Source organism: Clupea harengus, chromosome 13 (assembly GCF_900700415.2).
Source record: "Clupea harengus chromosome 13, Ch_v2.0.2, whole genome shotgun sequence".
In the NCBI taxonomy this organism is placed as follows: Eukaryota; Metazoa; Chordata; class Actinopteri; order Clupeiformes; family Clupeidae; genus Clupea; species Clupea harengus.
The window spans coordinates 6,758,019-6,779,507 of record NC_045164.1 but is presented as its reverse complement, the minus strand read 5'-3'; the positions used below and the strand labels follow the sequence as shown (position 1 = coordinate 6,779,507).

Sequence of the window (21,489 nt, the reverse complement as noted above, 5' to 3'; positions counted from 1 at the left end):
GGGAATATGACTCAGCAGGAGGGTGGACAGGGGGTGCAGATGATCTGTGAAACCTGCCAGATTTCTCATGACATGTAGACATATCCTCATGATAGCCCTGTTGTAAAGGGGTTTTGGAAATGGACTTTCCTTATCTGCTCTCCTTCTCACACTTCTGACAGGGCCTGCTGAACCCTGATGGACCTCACTTGGACTGTGTTTTTTGACATTGTGCTAAAATCATTTTGTCACTTGAAACGCCAACCAGTGTGTCAAAAGTCGAAAAACAAATAACAACTACCCAAACGTTATGAAAAATGTCTTTTGGAATTCAATTGTAGTCACACCGGAACAATTTAACCACTGTTCAAAGTGTTATAGGTGGAGTCTGTAAGTTCAGTTTTTATCTTTAGGTCTGTGCATGTAATCAAATACTCCAAATATCTCTATGTCATTGATTTACTGATGAATTAAATAATTTAATGAATCATATCAGCAAGGCGTGTGAGATACAAGGCAACTTCTCCTCTGGAGGAGTTCTTGATAATTAAGGGAATTAATTAAAGGATTCTTGACACGTGGGACTAAAAACCTTTCTGTGTAAGGTCCTATATGTACACACACTTTGATATAAGTTCTAAAAAGTTTCTTATTTTTTTAACCTCATGAACTTTTTCCACAACATTTTCAGATTTTTTTTAGTTCATGGCCACCAAAATGTTCTTGTGTTTGTAGAAAACAGTAGTTTGGCATAAGGCCACTCAGAGTTATGCAAGCAGGTCAAGTCAATACTGACTCCTGGCACCAGAATAAGATGGATCATTGATGACAGCGTGAACTTAGTCTGTTCCCCTAATATGTCTTGTATAGGCATCTTTTTTTACATTTTTTTCAGAATCTCACATACACATATTTAAATTTTTCAGATTCTATGTATATGGCAAACAGTACACTTATTTTCTTACTATTCAAGTATAGAAATGAGGAGAAAGTGAAGTAAAAGAAAAACAAACAAACAAACATACAAACAAAAACAATACCATAGTAACAAAACTATAAATAAAGCACGGATAAATAATTTTCAATAGAGTAAAGAAATACAGTCAGGCCATTTATCTGTGACATAGTTGCACCACTTTTGCCAGTGCTCAAGAAATGTTTCCATTCTTTGGTTGACATCTTGACACTAATAATGGGGATAGGTAGAATATTAGTTTTGGGGTGTAGTTAAAGGAGGGTCTCTATTAATCTATTGGCATTGATCTTTTGTACTCTTCATGGAATCTTAAAAATATTTTCCCTCAGTTTAATGGACATTGAAATCAAATTGCGGATGAAAAACAAATATTCATCTTGTGCTGTTGTATGTATTAAAAAGAAAAACTGCAATTCACATTACAACACTGGCTGAAGGATGTTGAGGAGGGGTGGGGGTGTGAAAAGAGGAAGTGTTGGACAGTATCAGAGACTATGACTGCTGGGAAGATGACTCGGCAGGAGAGTAGAGGTAGAGGGGTTGCAGATTACCTTGTGAAACCTGCCAGATTTCTTGTGAGAGTGTAGGGCCATGTAGAGATGTCCTCACGATAACCCCTTTATAACGTCTTTGGGGGAAAGACGTTCTCTGCCTGTCTTCTTTCACACACTCACACTAAGGAAGTGCAAACGTCACATGGACCGTGGTCACTGTCCTCAAAAAGCGTCCCACTGTGTCTAAATATGGCCAAATGCCCACCAATGTGACCTTACCTGCCCAATAACCATGAGTTTAGACCGTCCAAAATTCTATAATCCAGTTGACAGAGATAATTCCCTGCTCCCTGCTGACAAATACTTTTGGCGTCAGAGAACGCTAACTTCTATCTATATAAACCTTGTGCGATGTGTTTAATATTGCTTCTCTCTTGTCTGCGTGTCTCTTTCTCTGACCTGCCAGGACGTGGGTGAGCCCAACGAGCTTGTTGTTGTTGTTTAATAAATAAATATACTTATATGCAACTCCGGAGTCCTGAGGTAACTTGAGTGCATTTTTTACCTAACACCAGTTGAGTCCAGTTTTCATGGAATCTCCCACGCCCACTCCTGTAAAACGGCTTAAATATGCACTTGAGTGGGTACACCCCAGAAATCACTTGAGTGGGTACACCCCAGAAATCACTCCTGTAAAACGGCTTAAATATGCTCTACACCCCAGAAATCACTCCTGTAAAACGGCTTAAATATGCACTTGAGTGGGTACACCCCAGAAATCACTAAGCTACAAAAGTTGCCCCTGTTTTTCATTCTGGAGGTGAGTGTATTAAACGTGTTGAGTCTTATGCATATATTCTCTGTGTCTATATCTAGTGAGTGTATTAAACGTTTTGAGTCTTATGCATATATTCTCTGTGTCTATATCTAGTGGTACATCCATGAGTTTTTGAGTGATGGAAAATGGACCTGAATGGACAATTATGTTGTCTCTCTTTTTAGAGGTCCAAGAAGACCTAAAGCATGGCACAAAAACTATTTCAGGTCATTGTGGTAAGTGATTTCAGAACGGCCATGACACTTAATCGAGTATACAAGGTCTATGACAAAAAGGTCAAACAGAACCTCTTTAACTAGTTTTATATGACAAATATTGACATTTTGTCTTTTAGAACTGACAAGATTAACACAATTCAGCTATTGATTACTGCATCTGTTCGAAGCCCTATTAAAGGTACAGTCCTTGATTTTAATCCATTACACTTTTTGTTAAATACAATACAAATTCTCCTGTCCTTTACTAAGTGGTTTGGGCTGAGCCATACATTATTTCAGCCAGCAACAACAAGGAGCACGGAAGGGAGCAGTGTATTTGATTGGCTGTTGATTTCAAATATCAATCATTACAATTCATATAAAATATCAATAACCTTTTGCATGATCAAGTACAACAGTATAAAGTAAAGCAGTGTCATGAATAATTGTTCTTATAGTGAATTCATTCATAATGATATACATTTAACAGTGTCATTCTCTCAGCTCTTACTCCTGGTTGGTGAGCTGATGGGGCAACCTGAGGATGAATATGTCATGCTGATTAAATGGTCCAATACCCCAGCAGGTGAGAGAAAGAGAGAGAGAGAGAGATAGAGAGAGAAAGAGAGATAGAGAGAGAGAGAGAGAAAGAGAGAGAGAGAGAGAGAAAGAGAGATAGAGAGAGAGAGAGAAAGAGAGAGAGAGAGAGAGTGAGTCAAACATGCAGGCACTCTCCACTAAAAAAAATAACAAATCAGAAATGTATCAGAACAGTATTTGGTCTTCATTCCACAGCGTAAACCTACATACTTGTGAGGAATTCTGCATTTCAGTCTTTATTGCTTTGAAATATTACAAGAAAAGACATTAGATGCCAAAATGCTGTCATCAAATTTCTTAATGCTTCTTTTCTGTAAATATTCCTTTTACGTGTACTTCATCACTAACTTTCAAGTAATCACATAAGTAATAAACAGTGAATTGCATGTATTTTATAGTGTATAATATACAGATAGACTATACAGACACACTTTATACAATATAGATTGTAGTCATAAAACAATGCAACCACAATAAAAGGAAAACCCAAATTGCAGAGGCACGGGAGGACCTCGTCTCTGGTGGGCACCAGCATGCAAAGCGCGGTGTGAACTCACATAAGGGGCCAAGCCGGCGGGAAGAGTAGCAGGTCCAAAGAAACCTAAAGGTCCTCGGATATCTGGACGAAACAGAGGCCAGAGCCAAGCCAAGAAGAGCAAACTCTCATACAGTCCCAATACAAGTACAAGCATTCTACTAGAAATGCTCTTAGCTCATCAACATTTATATTTGGCTCATGTTAAATGAAAGTCAGTGTTGTAATCATGATGCCATCTAAGTTTTGTTCTGTGAGGAGAAATATACTTTTAGCAGCAAGGCTCTTTCCTGTTTTTCCTTTTCTCCCTTCAAATTCAGCATGTGACAAGATATGGAACACATCATATTGTAGGGGCATGCGCGCGCGCGCACACACACACGCACACGCACACGTGTTTGTCATTTTCCGGAACAATCTAAAGTATAACTAATGGTTTGAGGAGGAATCCTGTACCTTTAAGAGCACTCTTGACTGGGTTCGCTAACATTAGATTTAGATTGCTGATTTCTGTCGAATACAACAGGATAGAGATATCATTGCAGCACCTGCTGTCCTTTGTCAGATACTAAAGACTCTGTCGCCCCCTGCTGGTTGGTGTGTAACATATTAGCTGAATGAAGGAATATGAAACTGCATTCTGCAGTTTTTAAAGTAACACTATGCAACGATTTGACACTTTTTGAGGTATGGTTTTATAGGCAACTAGTTTTGGGACCATCCTCAAATTTATTTTGATAGCATATGGTCATCTGACAGATAAACACCTGTGTCTTCCCCACTAGCCATCCAAGATATGCCCTATGTAGTTCTGTGTAACAGGCTGGAACACCCTGCAAAAATGGAAGAAAAGCTTTCACACGCATGACATTGCCAGCTATACTGCCAAAAGACACCAGTTAGTGTGTTGGCAATCTTCTATCAGTGTCAGCTGGGCTGTTGGTGGTGTTTGCAAGGTTTTTTGCATGCCTTTTAGGTAGTTAGCTTACTAGTTTTGGAACAGAACTCCGTATTGCTGCTTTAAAAGGGTGAGGTAAGACTCCTGAAGCCAAAGCCTTATTTTCTTTCTGTAAACTGTAAACCCAAATGTTCCTTTCTAGTATGTGTAAGGCAGAGATATGGCTGAAGGCAAACATTTTACAAGTGAGGAGTGTGTATGTGTGTGTGTGTGTGTGTGTGTGTGTGTGTGTGTGTGTGTGTGTGTGTGTGTGTGTGTGTGTGTGTGTGTGTGTGTTTGTGTGTGAGAGAGAGTGAGTGTTAATGTTTATCTTTCACTTTATAGTGGAAAATGGTATTGCGATGAGAGAGGCATGTGTGACTATCAATGACTAGAGATTTATGAAAGGAATGTGCTCCTTACAGCAAGCGGGTTAAGGCATGTTTTCATTAAGGCAAAAGACTACATACACACAGTATAGGAAGGGCATGAAAGTAAATGCAGGGATGACTCAGAATCATTTGATCTTTTAACTGCCATCAGCAAGAGTTGAAATCGACAAGCATGTTCTGTCTTGGTAGCAAAACAGGAGGACGCAGGGGGGAAGGTCAGAGGAAGTTAGAAGGAGAGGTGGCTAGAAGAAAGAGAGGGAGTGGAAGTCAAAGGAGGAGTGGGTGTACATCCCTTCTTCCGGATCCCAAGGGTTCCGGAACAAGGGTTACCCAGGAAACCAGTCAAAGAGAAACAAATCAAATGATAAAGAGAGAGACTTTTACCCACTAATAGGATCAAGAGTGATAACTTAACATTTTACAGTTTACTGGAGGAAAAGGACAGATATAGGAAAGGATGAACAAAGTGAAAAAGATTGATTTCATCTCAGAAGTTGTGCATGAGTGTGTGCTTAGACTCTGTGTGTGTTTCAGATTTCAGTGGGTCTGTGAGTTTGAGGAGAAAACAGGAACTGGCGGAATGGATAGGAAACTAAAAAGCAGGTGGGGGGGGGACGCTCTAGTCCATTAGCGCAGCTTTCACAGCCAGCCAGCCAGCCCTCTCCAGCATGCTAATTCTACTGCTCTTTGGACAGCAAACACACACACACACACACACACACACGCGTGTGATTTGCCGCTACTTGGCTCAGGATAGTCGGTTCTCCTCGGCCTATCCTGGCCTTCGCTCTCCATTATCTCTCCATTTTCATAATGGACGGGGCCAATCCAGCCGTGGGGTGATAATGGACGTTGGCCAATCGCGGCACTTCTCTCCATTATCGTGAAATTGGACGTTACGTTACCAAGTTACGCAGATCGACGCTCCTCATCTAAGTGTAAGTCAACCAATCATTGACCGATCCGTATCAAACTTAGAAACTAATTGGCTCCACTGTTGCTGGGCGGTTGCAATGGTGAAAGGGTCCTCTTTTTTTATAATTTAATATTTGTACATACATTTTGCCTCAGGCATGACTACAGCAGCTACGCCCTTGAACTCCACAAGCAGCCGTTTACAACTCTTAGCAAATTAGGAGTCAATACGTCAAAGCGCGACACGTTCTATGACGTGCTGTAGCAAGTTGTATACCCTAGCAAGTTGTATACCCACAAAGGCATTTGTGTACATTCATTCTTGCGCTGGAGTGAAATTGCAGTTTGTATATGTTTCCAGTTAAGTGCACTTTTTCTCATCAAACATCATTGTGCTTTTTGTTGGATACTTTTTTTTCAGGAGAGAAGCAGTAAAGGTGTGGTGTGTAGTTAGATTGACAATCCTTTTCCTAAAAGGCCTTTTAATTTGAAAATATATAATTGACATAGCAAAATAAAGACAGTGTTTACCATTATTCCTGATTCTAATGCTATATCTACTTGAGACACATTTCTGATGGAGACAATTGTACACAATCTGCAGAAATAACAAGAAACACTGATTGGCACATTTTCTTTACACCAGAAACACTGCACTGCGCCTTTTTAATAGAGTGAGTCATCTGGGACTCCTGTCAAATAGGCCTTCTAACTAGGTGCCAGGTCAAATAGCAATTACAAATCATCAGTTATACATCTGTGTGTTAAAGGCACAGTCTACTATGGTAATCCCATCCACCTTCGTCAAATTCAGAGAATTGTTCCTCATGGTCTTCTAGCTGTGCGTTCAGTGTTTGCTCTCAAAAACAACTCTGGTGTTGGTACACAGCTATGGCTCTATAAATGGGAAACAAACCGGCTTGGACAGAGCCATAAACAATCCAAGACAATCAACAGCGTTTCAGGAGCATGTAAATATCTACAACCTCTCACAAAACCAAATGGCAAACTGTACCTTTAATTAAGACTTAATATGCCATCATATCATAAATTGAAGGATCCATAGAAATATGGTATATGGGTATATAGGTATATGGCACGCCTGTCCTTGTTGTGGCACCTCTACTAATCATTTTCTAGGTTTTTTTTCTTACATATTGTTCTTTGGGCAAAATTATCAAAGTATACTTAACTATAATATTATGGTTACAAAAAAGCGATACAGCCAGGCGGCCTTAAACCAAAAATGAATCTTGACACTATGTTACATTTAAAAAAAAACTTTATTTTTGTAGTTGAAAAATAAAAACAATTTAGTAAATAGCAAATTGAGGTTCAATACAATAAATACGATTTGAGAATTGAGTAATACTTTAATCTAAACTAGTGCTGTAATCTATAGTGGTAATTTTGTGCTGATAGTGCTGGAGATAGGGACTGTGATTATGTTCGTCCTCGTCTTCATGGACTCTACAGTGCTCTGCTTGTGACATTTGTCCAGAATGTTGTAATAAGTGAGATCATCCACCTTCCTCTGCTAAGGATAATTTAGTGCTTTTCTCAGGGTGCTAAAGCTAATTTAGTGCGATATCAGGGTGCTAAAGCTTATTTAGTGCGTTTATCAGGCTGCTAAGAATAATTTCTGGGTGACATGGCATGTTTATATGGCTCACAATCCTTTCCTCTCTTTGTTCAGGGACAGGGAGTGGCCCTTGTGTTTGTTCTCATCTTCATGGATTCTCTCTATGTATCTTTGACATAACCATTAAAGCAGCACTAAGACGTTAAGGTCAAAAACTAGCAAATTATAGTACAGCTGGCATTGGTAAAAGCTTCCAAGCATCTGAACATCTGATCATGAAAAAATACCATCAAAATGATCAATAAAAGCATATTTCAAAAAGTAATGTTGAATTAACATGTATCTACTACTTAAAGGAATTATGTATGTTCCTTTGTAACCTTAAATCATTCCTATCTGATTGACAAAATTAGAGGGATCTATTCAGGGACAGGAGTGTTCGTGCTCATCTTCATGGACTCTCTCTCTCTGTAGCGCCCTGCGCAGAGCTGACAGCAAGGTGTCACGGTTGTTCAGGACGTTGTAGCAAGTGAGGTCCATCAGCTTCTGGAAGTCCTCGGGCTGGTAGGCCAGGTTCGTGGTGATGTATGGTGAGGCGCTGCTGCTCACGTCCAGCTCTCCCATCCTCAGTTCATCCTTCCCTTCTCTCCTGACACCTTCAAAGAAATGGACTGCAGTCATATAGTGCTTTTCTACTCATAGAGCAGTCAAAGCGCTTTACATGTTAAAGCCTCAAACATCTACGCATTCATACCCCGACGGCAGAGGCTACCACGCAGGGCTCGTGTCCACTAACCTGGGGCTTTGAACTCTCTGAAGGTGAGGTTGGCCAGAGGGAAGTGAACTACAATGGGAGCTTTGGGGTTCTTCTCGTCCTCAAACACATACACCTCCTTCATGGCCTCTTTCTCCACACGGCTAAAATCGATGTGAGGGAACGGGATCCTGTGATCAGTGCAGTGCTGCTGGGTTTTCTTCAACACCTGAGAAACAGTTCAACACAGTTAAACAGGGCTGGTCTCTGAGAAAACAAGATCATCCGTCTTTATTAAGCACCTGACATACAGACAGGTAAAAGGCTGAACAACTGAGAAACAGTTAAACACGGTTAAACAGGGCTGGGCTCTGAGAAAAAAAGGATAGTCTCCTTTAATTTCCCCTTAATCTGTTTCCTCCTAATCTGTTTTCCCTTACTCTGTTGTTAAATCTGAGTTGGTGAAGGTGATAATCTTCCATGCATTCAGACACTAGCTCCACGCTCTAGAAATTGGTGTTAACTTAGTGTCAGGACTGTGGGTATAAGTGTAAATGTGCAATTTAACATTTCAAAATTATATCTGGAAATAATAAGAATCTAAAATCTGGATAACTTCAAGTCTAGAACGTCACAGAGTGTATCATGTCCTTATTATCGTGGTTATGATTAGCAGGCCAGCATACTTTAGTCTGAAGGTATATGCTTGATTGGTCCTGTGTTGCACGTGTGGTAGTTTTGGATGTCTAATTTATATACCATAAACTGGTCTGAATCCCAGGAGTAGTTAAGGGACAGGATGAGGTCCATACGTCTGTGGGGTCGCAGCACAGGGGGGAACCCCATGTTGCAGGACAACCCCGAGTCCACCAGATTCAGGATGGGGTCCGTTGGTGTCAGCTGGTTCGGAAAGGAATCAGGGTGTGTGTCTAAACAAAGAAACCAAAAAATGAAAGGAGAGAAAGTAAAGAGAGGACTTTCTGTCATAGCTCGACCCTTAAGATAAAGGATGAGGTAGATACATCTATCGCACAACTTGTAGTAAATGATCGACATTCATTTATTGATGAATGCAATACCTTTTGACAAAGCAGCAGGTTAATTCTAAATCCATCAAAATATTTGTGATTTTGGGCCAAATCAAAAGTTATTCATACAGTAAATATCCATAATATCCATACATTTATGTCCTTGAAAATGCCCAAGGGAAACCCCTCCGAAGTACCTTTCTCGTCTGTGAAATTGCTCTTCTTGTTGTAGTCCCAGTGGAGACTGAGGCCATGCATGAAGTTGTACATCTGGCTGATGATTGGCCGGCTGCTGAAGAACTCTGTGATCACCTTTGCCATCTTAGTGGCTGGTTTGATTAGGAGCGTGTCCAGTGTGGACGGCTTGTTGTCTGTCTCTGTGGAGGACAAGCTTCAGAGGCTTAGTGGGTAAATAGCTGGTGCTCCAGGGTCAAAGGTCTCTTTGGCTTATGCCGAATGGGTCTTTCACAACTTTTCAGTAGCCAATAGTGAAGGGCCGGTCACAGACATTTCATACTACGACTAGGGCTGAACGATTAATTGCATTTGTGATTTAATCGCGATATGATAGAACGCGATTTTCTAACCGCAACGTTCGCGATTAAAAACATGGTCTAAAGATGGTACATTTTGCACACAGTGTTTAAAAAGTGCATGCCTTGTGTTTATTTTTACAATGACTTTGTTTAAATTACTTAAATGCACAGTGGCAAAGCCACTGATTTGTTGTTCTTGATTCTGTAGAGCAGTTAAATAAAAATGTAAAATGTGGGAAATAATATTTTACACTAAATGTATCTAATATTGTGTTGGTCATATTTAAATCATTTATTACGATTTGTTGGGAAAAAAATGTGGATAAAATAAAAAAAATGGCATATTAAATCGCAAATCGCAATATTTGGGGGGGGAATCGCAATTCGATTATTTTCCCAAATCGTTCAGCCCTAGTTTTGTCCCAGGGACCACCATTCTGACTAGAAAGTAATCCACGGCCCACTGATGTGCCTGCGCGCGCGTGCGTGTGTTTGTGTGCGTGCGTGCGTGGAGAGAGGGGAGACCTGTCAGTGTAATATCTGGCCATGGTGAAGTCCACACAGCCGGTCTATTTGTGGCAAAATGGTAGATAGCGACACTCATATCATTCTCTGGTTCAAGCTTTGCCCTGTACTTATTCTTCAAGTACGCCAGTGTAGAAAAACCGCTCCCACACAGGTATTTGAAAGGGCTAAAGACACCTCATTGCATTTGCAGCAAGCTCTGGAAATTCTGTCCAGAACTTATCCAGAACTTAAGTCATATGAAAATCACGCAACATCTGTTGCATGTACTCAATAGGCTTGGCATTCAAGAAAACGTGATGCGTCTCCATATGCCGCAATAGTTTTGACGGCTTTATGGCTTCAGTTGACAGTAATGTTAAACACACGAAACACATTGGTACCTCCTCTCCTGCTCTGTCTGTCGTCACTGTAAATCCGTATTTTATGTATTCCTCATTGTGTTTTCTTTTTCTTTTTTGAATTTGTTTCCCTGTATCCTGTGAACGTGTAGCTTTGTTGGAAGCCTGTCCATCTGTCGTGGCAGCCTGTCCCTCTGTCACTCTCCTCACTAAAAACCGATCCATTGGTGCTTCTGACCAGCTAACTCGACGTTAGAACGAAATGTGAGGTAAGGACAGTAGATAACTTCAGTCCTTCACCAAAAGTATCACTTTTTCGACTAAACTTCAAAAGTACACGTAGGCTATGCAGATGCTTGTCAACTTTGCGCGCAAAACTGTACGTTATGAATAATATGCGTATGGCGTAACGTTAGGGACGCAATGCATTAACATTAGCAAAGCACAGGCTACCATAGACTGGATAGGTGCAAGGCTACATTCTGTCAGCGTGAATCTCCTTTATATTATTATCAGCTTGTTTTATTTTTCACGATATTCAAAAGTAATCTGGAAATGTGTTGAAATATCAAAGCGAATTTATATAAAAAAAAAAAATCAATGGTGAACTGATAAACATAGGCTCATCATGTCGCGGACCCCCTGCGATGCTGTCGCGGACCACCAGGGGGCCGCGGACCCCCGGTTGAAAACCCCTGAGTAGTGAACCACAATAGAGATCTCATACAGGGCTTCCACAAAACCCTCCTGAAGGGTGTCATACATTTTACATTCAGCAAATGTTTTTATATCCAATGGGACTAGACTTTAAGTTACAATGAATTTCTGTTACATACAGTGAATGGACTACTTGCAAAATTATATGAAAGATGTGAATTAGAAGCACAAAACCCATTGCCAATGGCAGTGCTCATAATTTTTTTGCAGCAGTCATTTAAAAGAAATATCAGACCACTGAACGTTGGGGAGGCCCATTCAAATTTTTTGCAACATTCTGCGGAGCCATATAATAAAGTTAAATAAAGGGAGAGTCACATTACCTATGTCAGTTATGGTTTCAGGAATGGGGTTCCATGATGGGGTACATCGTGTGATCCTGCTCCACAACTGGGTAAAGCTGCGGGAGAATGTACTACTCCAGATACCTACAAAACATACAGCCACACACACACACACACACACACACACACACACACACACACACACACACACACACACACACATACACACACACACACACGCTTGCTCATGTCAATATGCATTGATATACACACACTTATACACATACAGCCACATGAGTCTTGTAAATGTAAACTCACAGCCTACATCCCTTTACATTAAAATACATTTTCTGAGAAAACACAATACTTGAAATCAAACTGTATGAAGATACACTATGGGAACTACACTATGGTGAGAGTACACTATGGGGACAGTACACTATGGGCAATACACTATGGGGACAATAACACCTAAGACAGGGGGTCATATTCTGGACATCACTGCAGTAATTGAGGTCTAAGATGGCACAATAAGGCAAACTAATGACCACATTAATAAGTTATGGGACAACTCAAATAAGTCCCTATCTCTCTCACTCACACACACACACACACACACACACACACACACATACACACACACATGTCCGCACCTGATTATACACACACACACACAGATACTTTCTTTCACTCTCCCTCCATCTCTTACCAATCAGGAAGGACAATCGAGTCTCTGGAAGTTTCTTGATCTGTTTACCCAGGAAGTACTCACTACCAAAGTCCTCAGTGGGCACAAATGCACCGTACTTCAGAAGACCAACCTCATACGGGGTAAATTCACACCACTCTGAAACAGAAAGACACGAAAGCAACAGTGACAAAGAACACACACACACACACACACACACACACACGCGCGCACACACACACACACACACACACACACACACACACACACACACAGGAGAGAGAGAGAGAACAGCAGTAGATATTCAACAGGTGTCACTGCATGAATATCGAAACTAGATATTAAATCAAAATGCACAGACAATGTTAAATGTTATGGTTTTGGTGGTAGATTAATGTGCCTACATGTATTGCCATATAAATAATATAATATATAATATGTTCAGTTGTGTCTAAAGGCTATTAATGCACATTATAAAGAAAACATCAGACTTGAGATCAGTCTCCAAACTACTTGCAATGGGCGCAGTGATAGAAAATTGAGTTAAATGTTGATGTCCGACCCCCTGAAACCCTACCAGTCTCTTTGATGCTGCCTTTTAGGCTGGTCTTCATGTTCACTGCTGTATAGATGGGCAGAGGATTCTGTCCCTCTGACACCGCCCTCTTCTGGTCAGAGAGGGTACTGTCCCATTTCTGTGCAAAAACCATCACAGAGAAATCACATGAGGATGCCATTTCAAATTGAGACGTTTGTTTGAAGGTAGATCAAACTGTGTGTATGCATGTTTGAGAGAGAAGGAGTGTGTGTGAGAGACCAATATTTACAGATATTAAATTTAGCAGCCAAGCACTTGTTTTGTACAAAGTCAGTTGCAGCACAGCGCAGATCCATATTTTTACCAGTATGTGTCTGCCCTGGAAGTGAACCCATAATTATCAGTATGACCTTAGAGTTGCTGTACAGTACCAGTTGAGCTACAGAAACATAGACTATGTGTGTGTGTGTGTGTGTGGATTTCTTGTACGTCTTTCTTTAATGCTAATGTTCATCAGCTCTGCCTTTGCACAGGTATTTGTCACCCTTACATGTGAGTGTGAACATATGTATGTCTGTCTGTGTGTGTGTGTGTGTGTGTGTGTCTTTGTGCATATTTTAGGTCTTGCTCTACCTTCCCATAGATAAGGTGTTCAATGACCAGACCCCACAGGTCAATGAGGGACACCTGCAGGCCGTCTGCATCCCTTTGCTCCATCTCTTGTTTGTAGTAATAGAGCTGTTCATTGGAGAAAATGCTCTGGTACCTCCCAAACATCTCCTTCTTCATTGGTTCAGTGACCACGGCCAAGTCCTTTTGGGACCAATCAGGCTTCTCATACAAGGTGGACATTGCCCTATGAAGAAGAAGAATATATGTTTCAGTCAAATCATCTTGTTTCAGTCAGTGCCTGACTGTAGACATAACATGTTCACACAGACATACAAACGCACATACAGTCACACACACAAACACATATGAGCAAATCGACACTCAGGTAAGGAGTGAATCTGAATGTAAGTGTACATTTTTACTACCATACAATTAGGACTGGTGCAGAAAGCTAAGGGATATACTGTGCTGGCAGGCATGTCATGTCATGTCATGTGCTTGTTCTTGTTCCCCCCGAGCGGACTCACCATGTGGCCCCTGAGACCCCAGTGATGTAGCTGATGGTGCACTATACATTATCCTTTACTCATGAGAGCGGACTCACCATGTGGCTCCTGAGACCCCAGTGATGTAGCTGATGGTGTACTATACATTATCCTTTACTCATGAGAGCGGACTCACCATGTAGCTCCTGAGACCCCAGTGATGTAGCTGATGGTGTACTATACATTATCCTTTACTCATGAGAGCGGACTCACCATGTAGCTCCTGAGACCCCAGTGATGTAGCTGATGGTGTACTATACATTATCCTTTACTCATGAGAGCGGACTCACCATGTAGCTCCTGAGACCCCAGTGATGTAGCTGATGGTGTACTATACATTATCCTTTACTCATGAGAGCGGACTCACCATGTGGCCCCTGAGACCCCAGTGATGTAGCTGATGGCATCCATGATTCCCAGAGTCTGGAGACCCTTCAGACTCCCAAAAGCGCCAGTCATCGCCCTGGCCCCGCCCCCCGAGCAAACCACACCCACCAGGGGGACCTACAATACAGTCAGACTTTTTTAGTGTTTCTTTTTCGTGTTGTTGTTCTTTTAAGAAAAGTTTTTTTTTTTTTTCAATTAGGCTCCAGTATTTGAATTGGGAACCACACCGTACCCTATCTGTCTTCAGAGGGGAACTGAGGCAAAGCAGCTTGTGCAAAGCCTGCCCCACCACCACCTTCCTCTTCTCCAGGAAGTCCTTCTCCGTTGACGGGATGTTAAAGTCCAGACGCACTGCCAGCTCCTGCTCTAGCCTGCAGGGTCACAGGTTTCATAAGATTCTTGTAATTGTGACAGAAAACTTTAAGGTTAAATTTTTCACCATTTTGATGCTTTTTTTTTTTAGGTAACTAGATTTGACAACATCCTTAGATTAATTGTGATGGTTTGAAGATACGTGAAGGAGAAACAAATACAGCTCTATATCCCACTAGCTGCCAAGGTTAGGTCAGAAATAGAAAGAGTTACAACCATCTTTACAACATACAGATGTCACATTTTTACAACACAGCCACCAAACATGCTGCAAAATTACATAATTTTGCTACTTGTTATCTGTGTCAACGGTGCAGTTGGTGATAGACAGGGAAAGCCATTGACTGTTTTGTAGCTCAGTGGCTAGTTTTGCACAAAAACATGAGACACTGTTTCATTCATCAAAAAGGGTCAGATGTCCTAATCCTAAAGTCCTTACACTGAACAATATTTACAACTTAATCTACCTTTGTCTGTTATTCTTAGGTGAGATTGTAGAGAAAATAATATTTACCATTTCTCAGTCTTCAGGTCCAGGTCAACAGAGTCCTGTCAAAAGTTTGGGATTATTATCACTGGCTATTCTGGTCATATATTTAAGACATTCATTCGTTTTATATTAGTTTAAAAAAAAACAGTGGTTGCTAATAAATCACTCCGGAAACAGATAATTAACATTAAGGGCAAATTATGAAATGACAGCAGATGTGTCTTTTGTTGTCCATAAATATGTTCTACCTCTCTGACAGACCTGTTTGGCTCTGGGTGGGCTCAGAAAAGCTGATAAATGGCTGATATGCTGAATGGTGTGGTCACCCAGATGACAGAAGAGGAACACAAAAAGCAGCCTGTGACCAATCCTTCTAAGTCACTTTCCCATTTAGTTCTTTCTGTTTTTACGTTTTAGACCATTACTGTCTCTGCAGGTTATGTAATCACTGTGATGGTGATGGATAAACCTGTTGTCTGATAGGTTGCTATGAGATGATTTTATGGAGCATGGAAGCCGGTGTTTGTTACCTCGACAGAAAGTTCTGTGTCCAGATTTCTGTTGATGTTGTAGTGTGAGGAGTCCACCAGACCTGAGGTGAGAAAATGTTCCTCTTTTTACATTGAAACTGGCATCGGTAACACGTGCGCGCACACACACACACACACACACACACACACACACACACGTACACACACACATACACACACACGTACACACACACGTACACACACACACACACACACACACACACACACACACACACACACACACACACACACACACAGGTGACTCTTAAACATATCAAGTGGGACCATGCCAGGCCCAGATTTGGCCCATATTTGGTCATGTGTCAGCCGCCATCTTGGACACTCATAATTTTATCATCAGTACAAAAACACACTAGGTCTAAACACACATGCATCCTCAACTTCTGTTCCTGTCAACTCTTCAACTGATTTCCTGTGACCATATGTTCTTAACTTACCTTCACCTAAATGGTTACTATTCACCTCCAGGTCAGGGAATGGTGTTGCCTAAACAGAAAGAGTACAGAATGTTGTTCGTCCCATTTATAATGACATCTGTTCAATTTGTAATTGGCACATAAAAAAAATAAGGGACCTATATTTTTCTCCAAAACAAATGTATCAGAATTTTTCTTCAAATTCTTCAATTGTTCAGGGACCAGAGTTTTGCATTTGAAAAATCATTTGCTTTTCTTCACCAAAACAACTATGTCATGGGTGAATAACATGTGTGATAACACCGTGATTGGTATTTCGAAATAAATCCATTTCAAACCCTATCTTTTGCGAATGCTTACCACCAGTACGCCATTTGACAAGCACACCCCTGAGATCTGAGGACTGGATAACAGAAAGACAAAGACAAAGACAAGGAATCATTCAACATCATTCCCTCGTTTCTTTCCACTCTTCTGAACTCAAGACAACTTCCCCTCTATTCCAAGCTGCAAGCAATTACACTGTATCCTGTCCAAGACTATGAGAAACACGTAGCCGCTGTGACCATCAAACATGTGGGCCCTATAATCTTCAAAATGGTCATCTTATCCTGGTAACAAAGGAAAAGGCCACACCCTGGCATTGCACAGGCACCTGGGGTCAGGAAGCAAACAGGTGTAAGCGAAATCCACCCAATGAGAATGGAGGCAGACCATTGAGAATCATCTCAGGTAAAGGGGCAGAGAAACGTAATTATCATACAGAAGAACAAATTATGCTATTTGCATTAGAAGCCTAGTTCATTTACATTATGAGCCTAAGTTGCATCTTAAACTGTATATCTGACTAGAGTTTGAGATGCTTGTTGTTCAGACCTACACCACTGACTCTAGAGTATGCTCCGTGTGCTTCGCTACTGCTCTTTACTGGAATAAAGACTGATTGCTGCATCAACTTTGAGAAACATCCTTTTTTTCTTACAGTGGAGAAACATCCTCATTTTTAATGTGTTTTTAACGTAGGCCAATATTTAAGGTCTCCATAGGCCTACGTTCATCTAATGATGTTTCATGTAAGTAATGTAGTTTTGTAATGCATTTAGTAATATATTGTTTTGCACTCTTACCTCACTTCCAACTCAAATTCAACCCACAATGTATCCTGGGTCTGAATATGAAAACAGAGAAACATAATTATGCTATATAACATATTTTCATTTGCATGAAACATGTCAAGGTGTAAGTGTGAGAGCTTTACCTCAGTATTTGTTGTGAACATTTTAATTTCCTTCTGGCCCAGCCTCAAATTGTTAATGTCAAACAGGATGACAGAAAATAAATCATCTCGAGTGACTGTGTCATGGTCATAAACCCGCATTTCCAGAACATTCTGAAAGTCAGCAGTAGACATGTCAAAATGTATCTTTGTGCAACTTCTATCTTACAATCATGTAAGACCGTTTGTACCTTTTAACAGCTTCAATGTATAGAATGAAAAAATTCAAAGCATTCAACTAATATTCAGCTCTTAAGTATATATCTCCATCTATCTTCTCAAATACCACATAATCTCCATAGATAAACAAATCACACATCACATCTTTTAAAGTAAAACATGAGTACACAGCATATATATATTCACATATGTAACTATATATTCCTCTGAAGTCAACAATTAAAATAACTTTGCCATCCCACAGAACCTCTGTGAAGTTAAGTTGGGTCTGACCTTGATATGGCTGTGGATGCGGAAGTGAAACGTCTCGTTCCACTCGGGGTTGTTGCTGTTCCGCACTGTCTGGGTGCGGTGAGAGCGAGCAGAGGACGTGGGGAGCCTCAGAATCATATAGCAGTCCGACTCCGACACTGAGGAGAACCATGGAGAGGGAGTTAGATACAGTTTGCTATCAGTCTGTTCCTCTCTCCCTCTATCTCACTGTCTCTCCCATGGAGAGGGAGTTAAATACAGTATACTATCAGTCTGTTCCGCTCTCCCTCTATCTCACTCTGTCTCTCTCTTTCCAATCTCTCTGTTTGTACATTTGTCTATTCAGCTACCTGAAAGCATCCTGGTTCCAACTCTAAAGAGAATGATGATGGGGTAGCTATATATCCTATCCTATCAGCCCATCTGTCTGTTTGTCTAAAATGTAATGCTGTAATGTAATGTCTATTTAAATGCGTAAACTGTAGTGTAAATGAAGTGACTTACGGTAGTCATGTGACCGTTTGAGTTTTGCATGCAGGACAGTAACTGACAGGTTCCAGTAAGGTACAACTTTGACCTAAAAGGTGGGGTATAAAGAAAATATTTCACACACAATAAAGCCAGCCAATGACATGTCCAGCAGGCCATTTTTCCTCCTGGCTAACTGAATTGAATTTTATAAATAAAAATAAGTGGCAAAGCTGAAAATAAATAAATACTTGTATTAATACTAATACTTCTAACAATAATAACTAGTGAGTTTTCAAAGTGATTTGCTTACCTTAGACATCTTTCCTCAATAAGCTGTTTGGTATAAATGTGAAACTAGAAGACAGGTGCTTTATAAATAGTTCTTAGAAGGGTGTGTGTGTGTGTAGAATGGGTGGTGCATTTCAGTAAACTGGCATGTGAAGTGAGCTCAAGTTCTAACAGGCCTTCAGTGTCTGAAATTCACTATTGTGCAATGATGCTTCCTTCCATGTTTTGCTGTGTAACAGGAGGAGGTACTCTAAACAAATGCATTGTTTCCTCAATTACATCAAAGAATTGCCAATGTTGCACCATTATACCTGTACTGCTGCATTTCCAAACACTTTCCGGTACAGGTGCAGCTGTAAGAAGGCGGATCCGGTTCTGATAATCCCCACCCCTGGTAGCGTGCAGAGTCTGAGGTGTGATGCCAGTTTGGGAAAACCCCTTTGTATTTTAATAGATGGATTATTCACCTAACAACCTAATAGATGGATTGTTCACTTTAGTCTGTCCACTGGATCTACTTGTACCCTGCTCATGAATCATGAATGAGTCATCATACATCTCCCTACTCTGTGCTAGCCTATTTACCATCAACACAGTATTCTGTTTCATTGCTCTACTTACCCTTGTAAAAGTAACCTTACAAGCTCACTATACCCACTAAGCTGTTCTTCAATACTTGACTACTCTCTCCCCATTTTATCCACAATTATATTTGTATGTATCGCGTATATACCATCTTTATGTTTGTATGCATTGTGTATGTGCCACATGCATGCTGGCATGCTTATCCTGATAATGTATGAATTCATTTCCCATGTTTCTGATTCCCTGATTCTGAAATCACAGGTGCCACAATCATTCTTTTTATTTAAGTTAAAGAGTGTTCAGGAACTTCCAAGCAGTAATCTGTGACTTTGTTTCACTGGGGTATAAATATGAGACAGAGACCCAATTCCCTTATTCATTCTTCAACATGGGAAAGATAAGAGAACACACAAATCAACTCAAATTAAAAGGGAATTTTACCAGGGCATTTCAAATCAAAATCTAGCCTCCTCTGCCAAGAAACTAAAACTGGGTCATCACTGAGTCTTCCAGCAGGACAGTGACTCAAAACATATGTCCAGATCAACACAAAAATAGTTTGCAGTTGACACAAAATCTCAGTCCCCTGACCTAAACCCCACAGGGTTGAGCTAAAGAGCAGAGTGCCTAGAGAAAGCCTTGGACTGTAGACCAATAGTCTCAAATTCCTTGCTCTGTATTCTCAAACCTTATAAGCAGTGGTGGACAGTAACGAAGTAGATGTAATTCGTTCCTGTACCTAAGTAACATATAGATGTATCTGTACTTTACTCAAGTATTTATATTTGGTGAGACTTTATACTTTGACTCCGCTACATTTCAAAGTGAAAATTCGTTACATTTAGTAAAACCTCTCGTTCCTTTTTACCAAAGCGAATCAAATAATGAGAGGTCAAAGCGAGTGCACAATCACACCAACCAGGGCTCAGTGCGCGATTTTTTTTAAGTCCTTTCGGTTTCGTCAGTTTCGTTCGTTCGTTGAGCGCGAGCTACGTTGAATTCGTTACAACGCTGCTGCAGCATTTTGAGGATGTTTTATGCTCATGCTTACTTAAAGCTACATAAATGATGGAAATGATGGAAGAAACGGCTGGCACTTACTTGCCTGAACACCCTTGGCCTTATTTGGGCGAACTTTTTGAATTGGAAAAAAGGAAGAAGGACTAATTTTATTTTAAGTGTCTTCTCTGCCTGCCTACGCACAATACAATATCCTTTCAAGAATTCGCCCTCCAATTTAAAGAAACACGTTGAGGTAAGTTATTTTTATTCTGGTAGGTTTAATGACTAGCAACCGAATTATTTTAAATTTAACCGACATTGTCTGCATTGCCAAAATGTGTATTTTATTTATTAATGAGAGTATTAGTAGCCTAGCCTATGTGGACATGTTGTTAATGGTTGGATTTTTTTTTCATAGAAAGCATGCAAGACATCTAGGACAGGGCTACTCAATAGGCGGACCGCGGTCTGGATCCGGACCCAGACGCAATCAAATTTGGACCGAAGCCTAAATCAAAATTCTAATTTAATCATGATCAAGCGAGGTTTCATTGGTGCGTGATTTCGCGCTATATATTTTTTTCCTACTCGATGTGGTTTCTATCTTCCGTGTCCAATCCAGAGGTCCAATCAGGAGCTGTAATATAACAACATCACTATGACAACTCACTCACTTACTCAATGTTGGCCGCGAGCTCTGTGGGTCACGCAGGTTGTGTGTGTCAATGGCAACAATGCCGGCAGATAGATATGTGAACGGTATTTTTTTTCTCAGCGAACGAAAATCATGGCGTGCTTTAAACCCGACAAAAAGAGAAAAGTCGATTCCAAAAATCGCGAATTTAAGACAGAGTGGACTGACAAGTATGTATTTGTGCTGCCTGTGGGGAGCACAAAACCGATGTGTTTAATCTGCAAGGAGACGGTTGCCCTTGTCAAAAGTTGTAACGTGAAACGTCACTATGAAACAAAGCATGCACACTTCGAACAAAAATACCCGCAGAACTCTGAGGTAAGGGGCAGAAAAATAAACCATCTGCAATCATACCAAGCAACATGCAGTGTAATAGTTAGATCAGCCACACAACAAGAGCGTGCATACCTCAACATATATCAGAATCATGTTTATTGGCCAAGTACATTTTCATATACAAGGAATTTTTTCTGGGTTTAGTTGCTCTCAATGTACTTAAACTGAAAATATGC

The 21,489-nt window shown here is 40.6% G+C and overlaps 1 protein-coding gene across 1 annotated transcript; it reads right to left on the bottom strand.

Annotated features, from left to right (window-relative positions):
• Positions 1-7,257: 7,257 nt before the first annotated feature.
• LOC105890871 (cytosolic phospholipase A2 zeta-like) lies at positions 7,258-14,605 on the bottom strand. Its single transcript, XM_042709576.1, has 9 exons — positions 14,381-14,605; positions 13,490-13,712; positions 12,896-13,013; positions 12,340-12,477; positions 11,670-11,774; positions 9,381-9,604; positions 8,959-9,195; positions 8,242-8,428; positions 7,258-8,101 (listed from the first exon to the last, which is right to left on the bottom strand). Exons 1-9 carry the CDS (start codon positions 14,470-14,472, stop codon positions 7,869-7,871), a joined length of 1,557 nt encoding a protein of 518 aa, XP_042565510.1. The 5' UTR covers positions 14,473-14,605; the 3' UTR covers positions 7,258-7,868.
• Between the last annotated feature and the right edge of the window lie 6,884 nt (positions 14,606-21,489).

Bases quoted from the DNA above. Each gene is read 5' to 3' on its own strand.
- LOC105890871 (XM_042709576.1), bottom strand. From the start codon at position 14,472: ATGACTGGCGCTTTTGGGAGTCTGAAGGGTCTCCAGACTCTGGGAATC. The intron at 9,196-9,380 runs GTATGGATATTA...CTTTATCTTAAG, and splicing joins GCATTTTCAAGGACATAAAT to GGTCGAGCTATGACAGAAAG. The intron at 8,102-8,241 runs GTTAGTGGACAC...ATTTCTTTGAAG, and splicing joins CAGAGAGTTCAAAGCCCCAG to GTGTCAGGAGAGAAGGGAAG.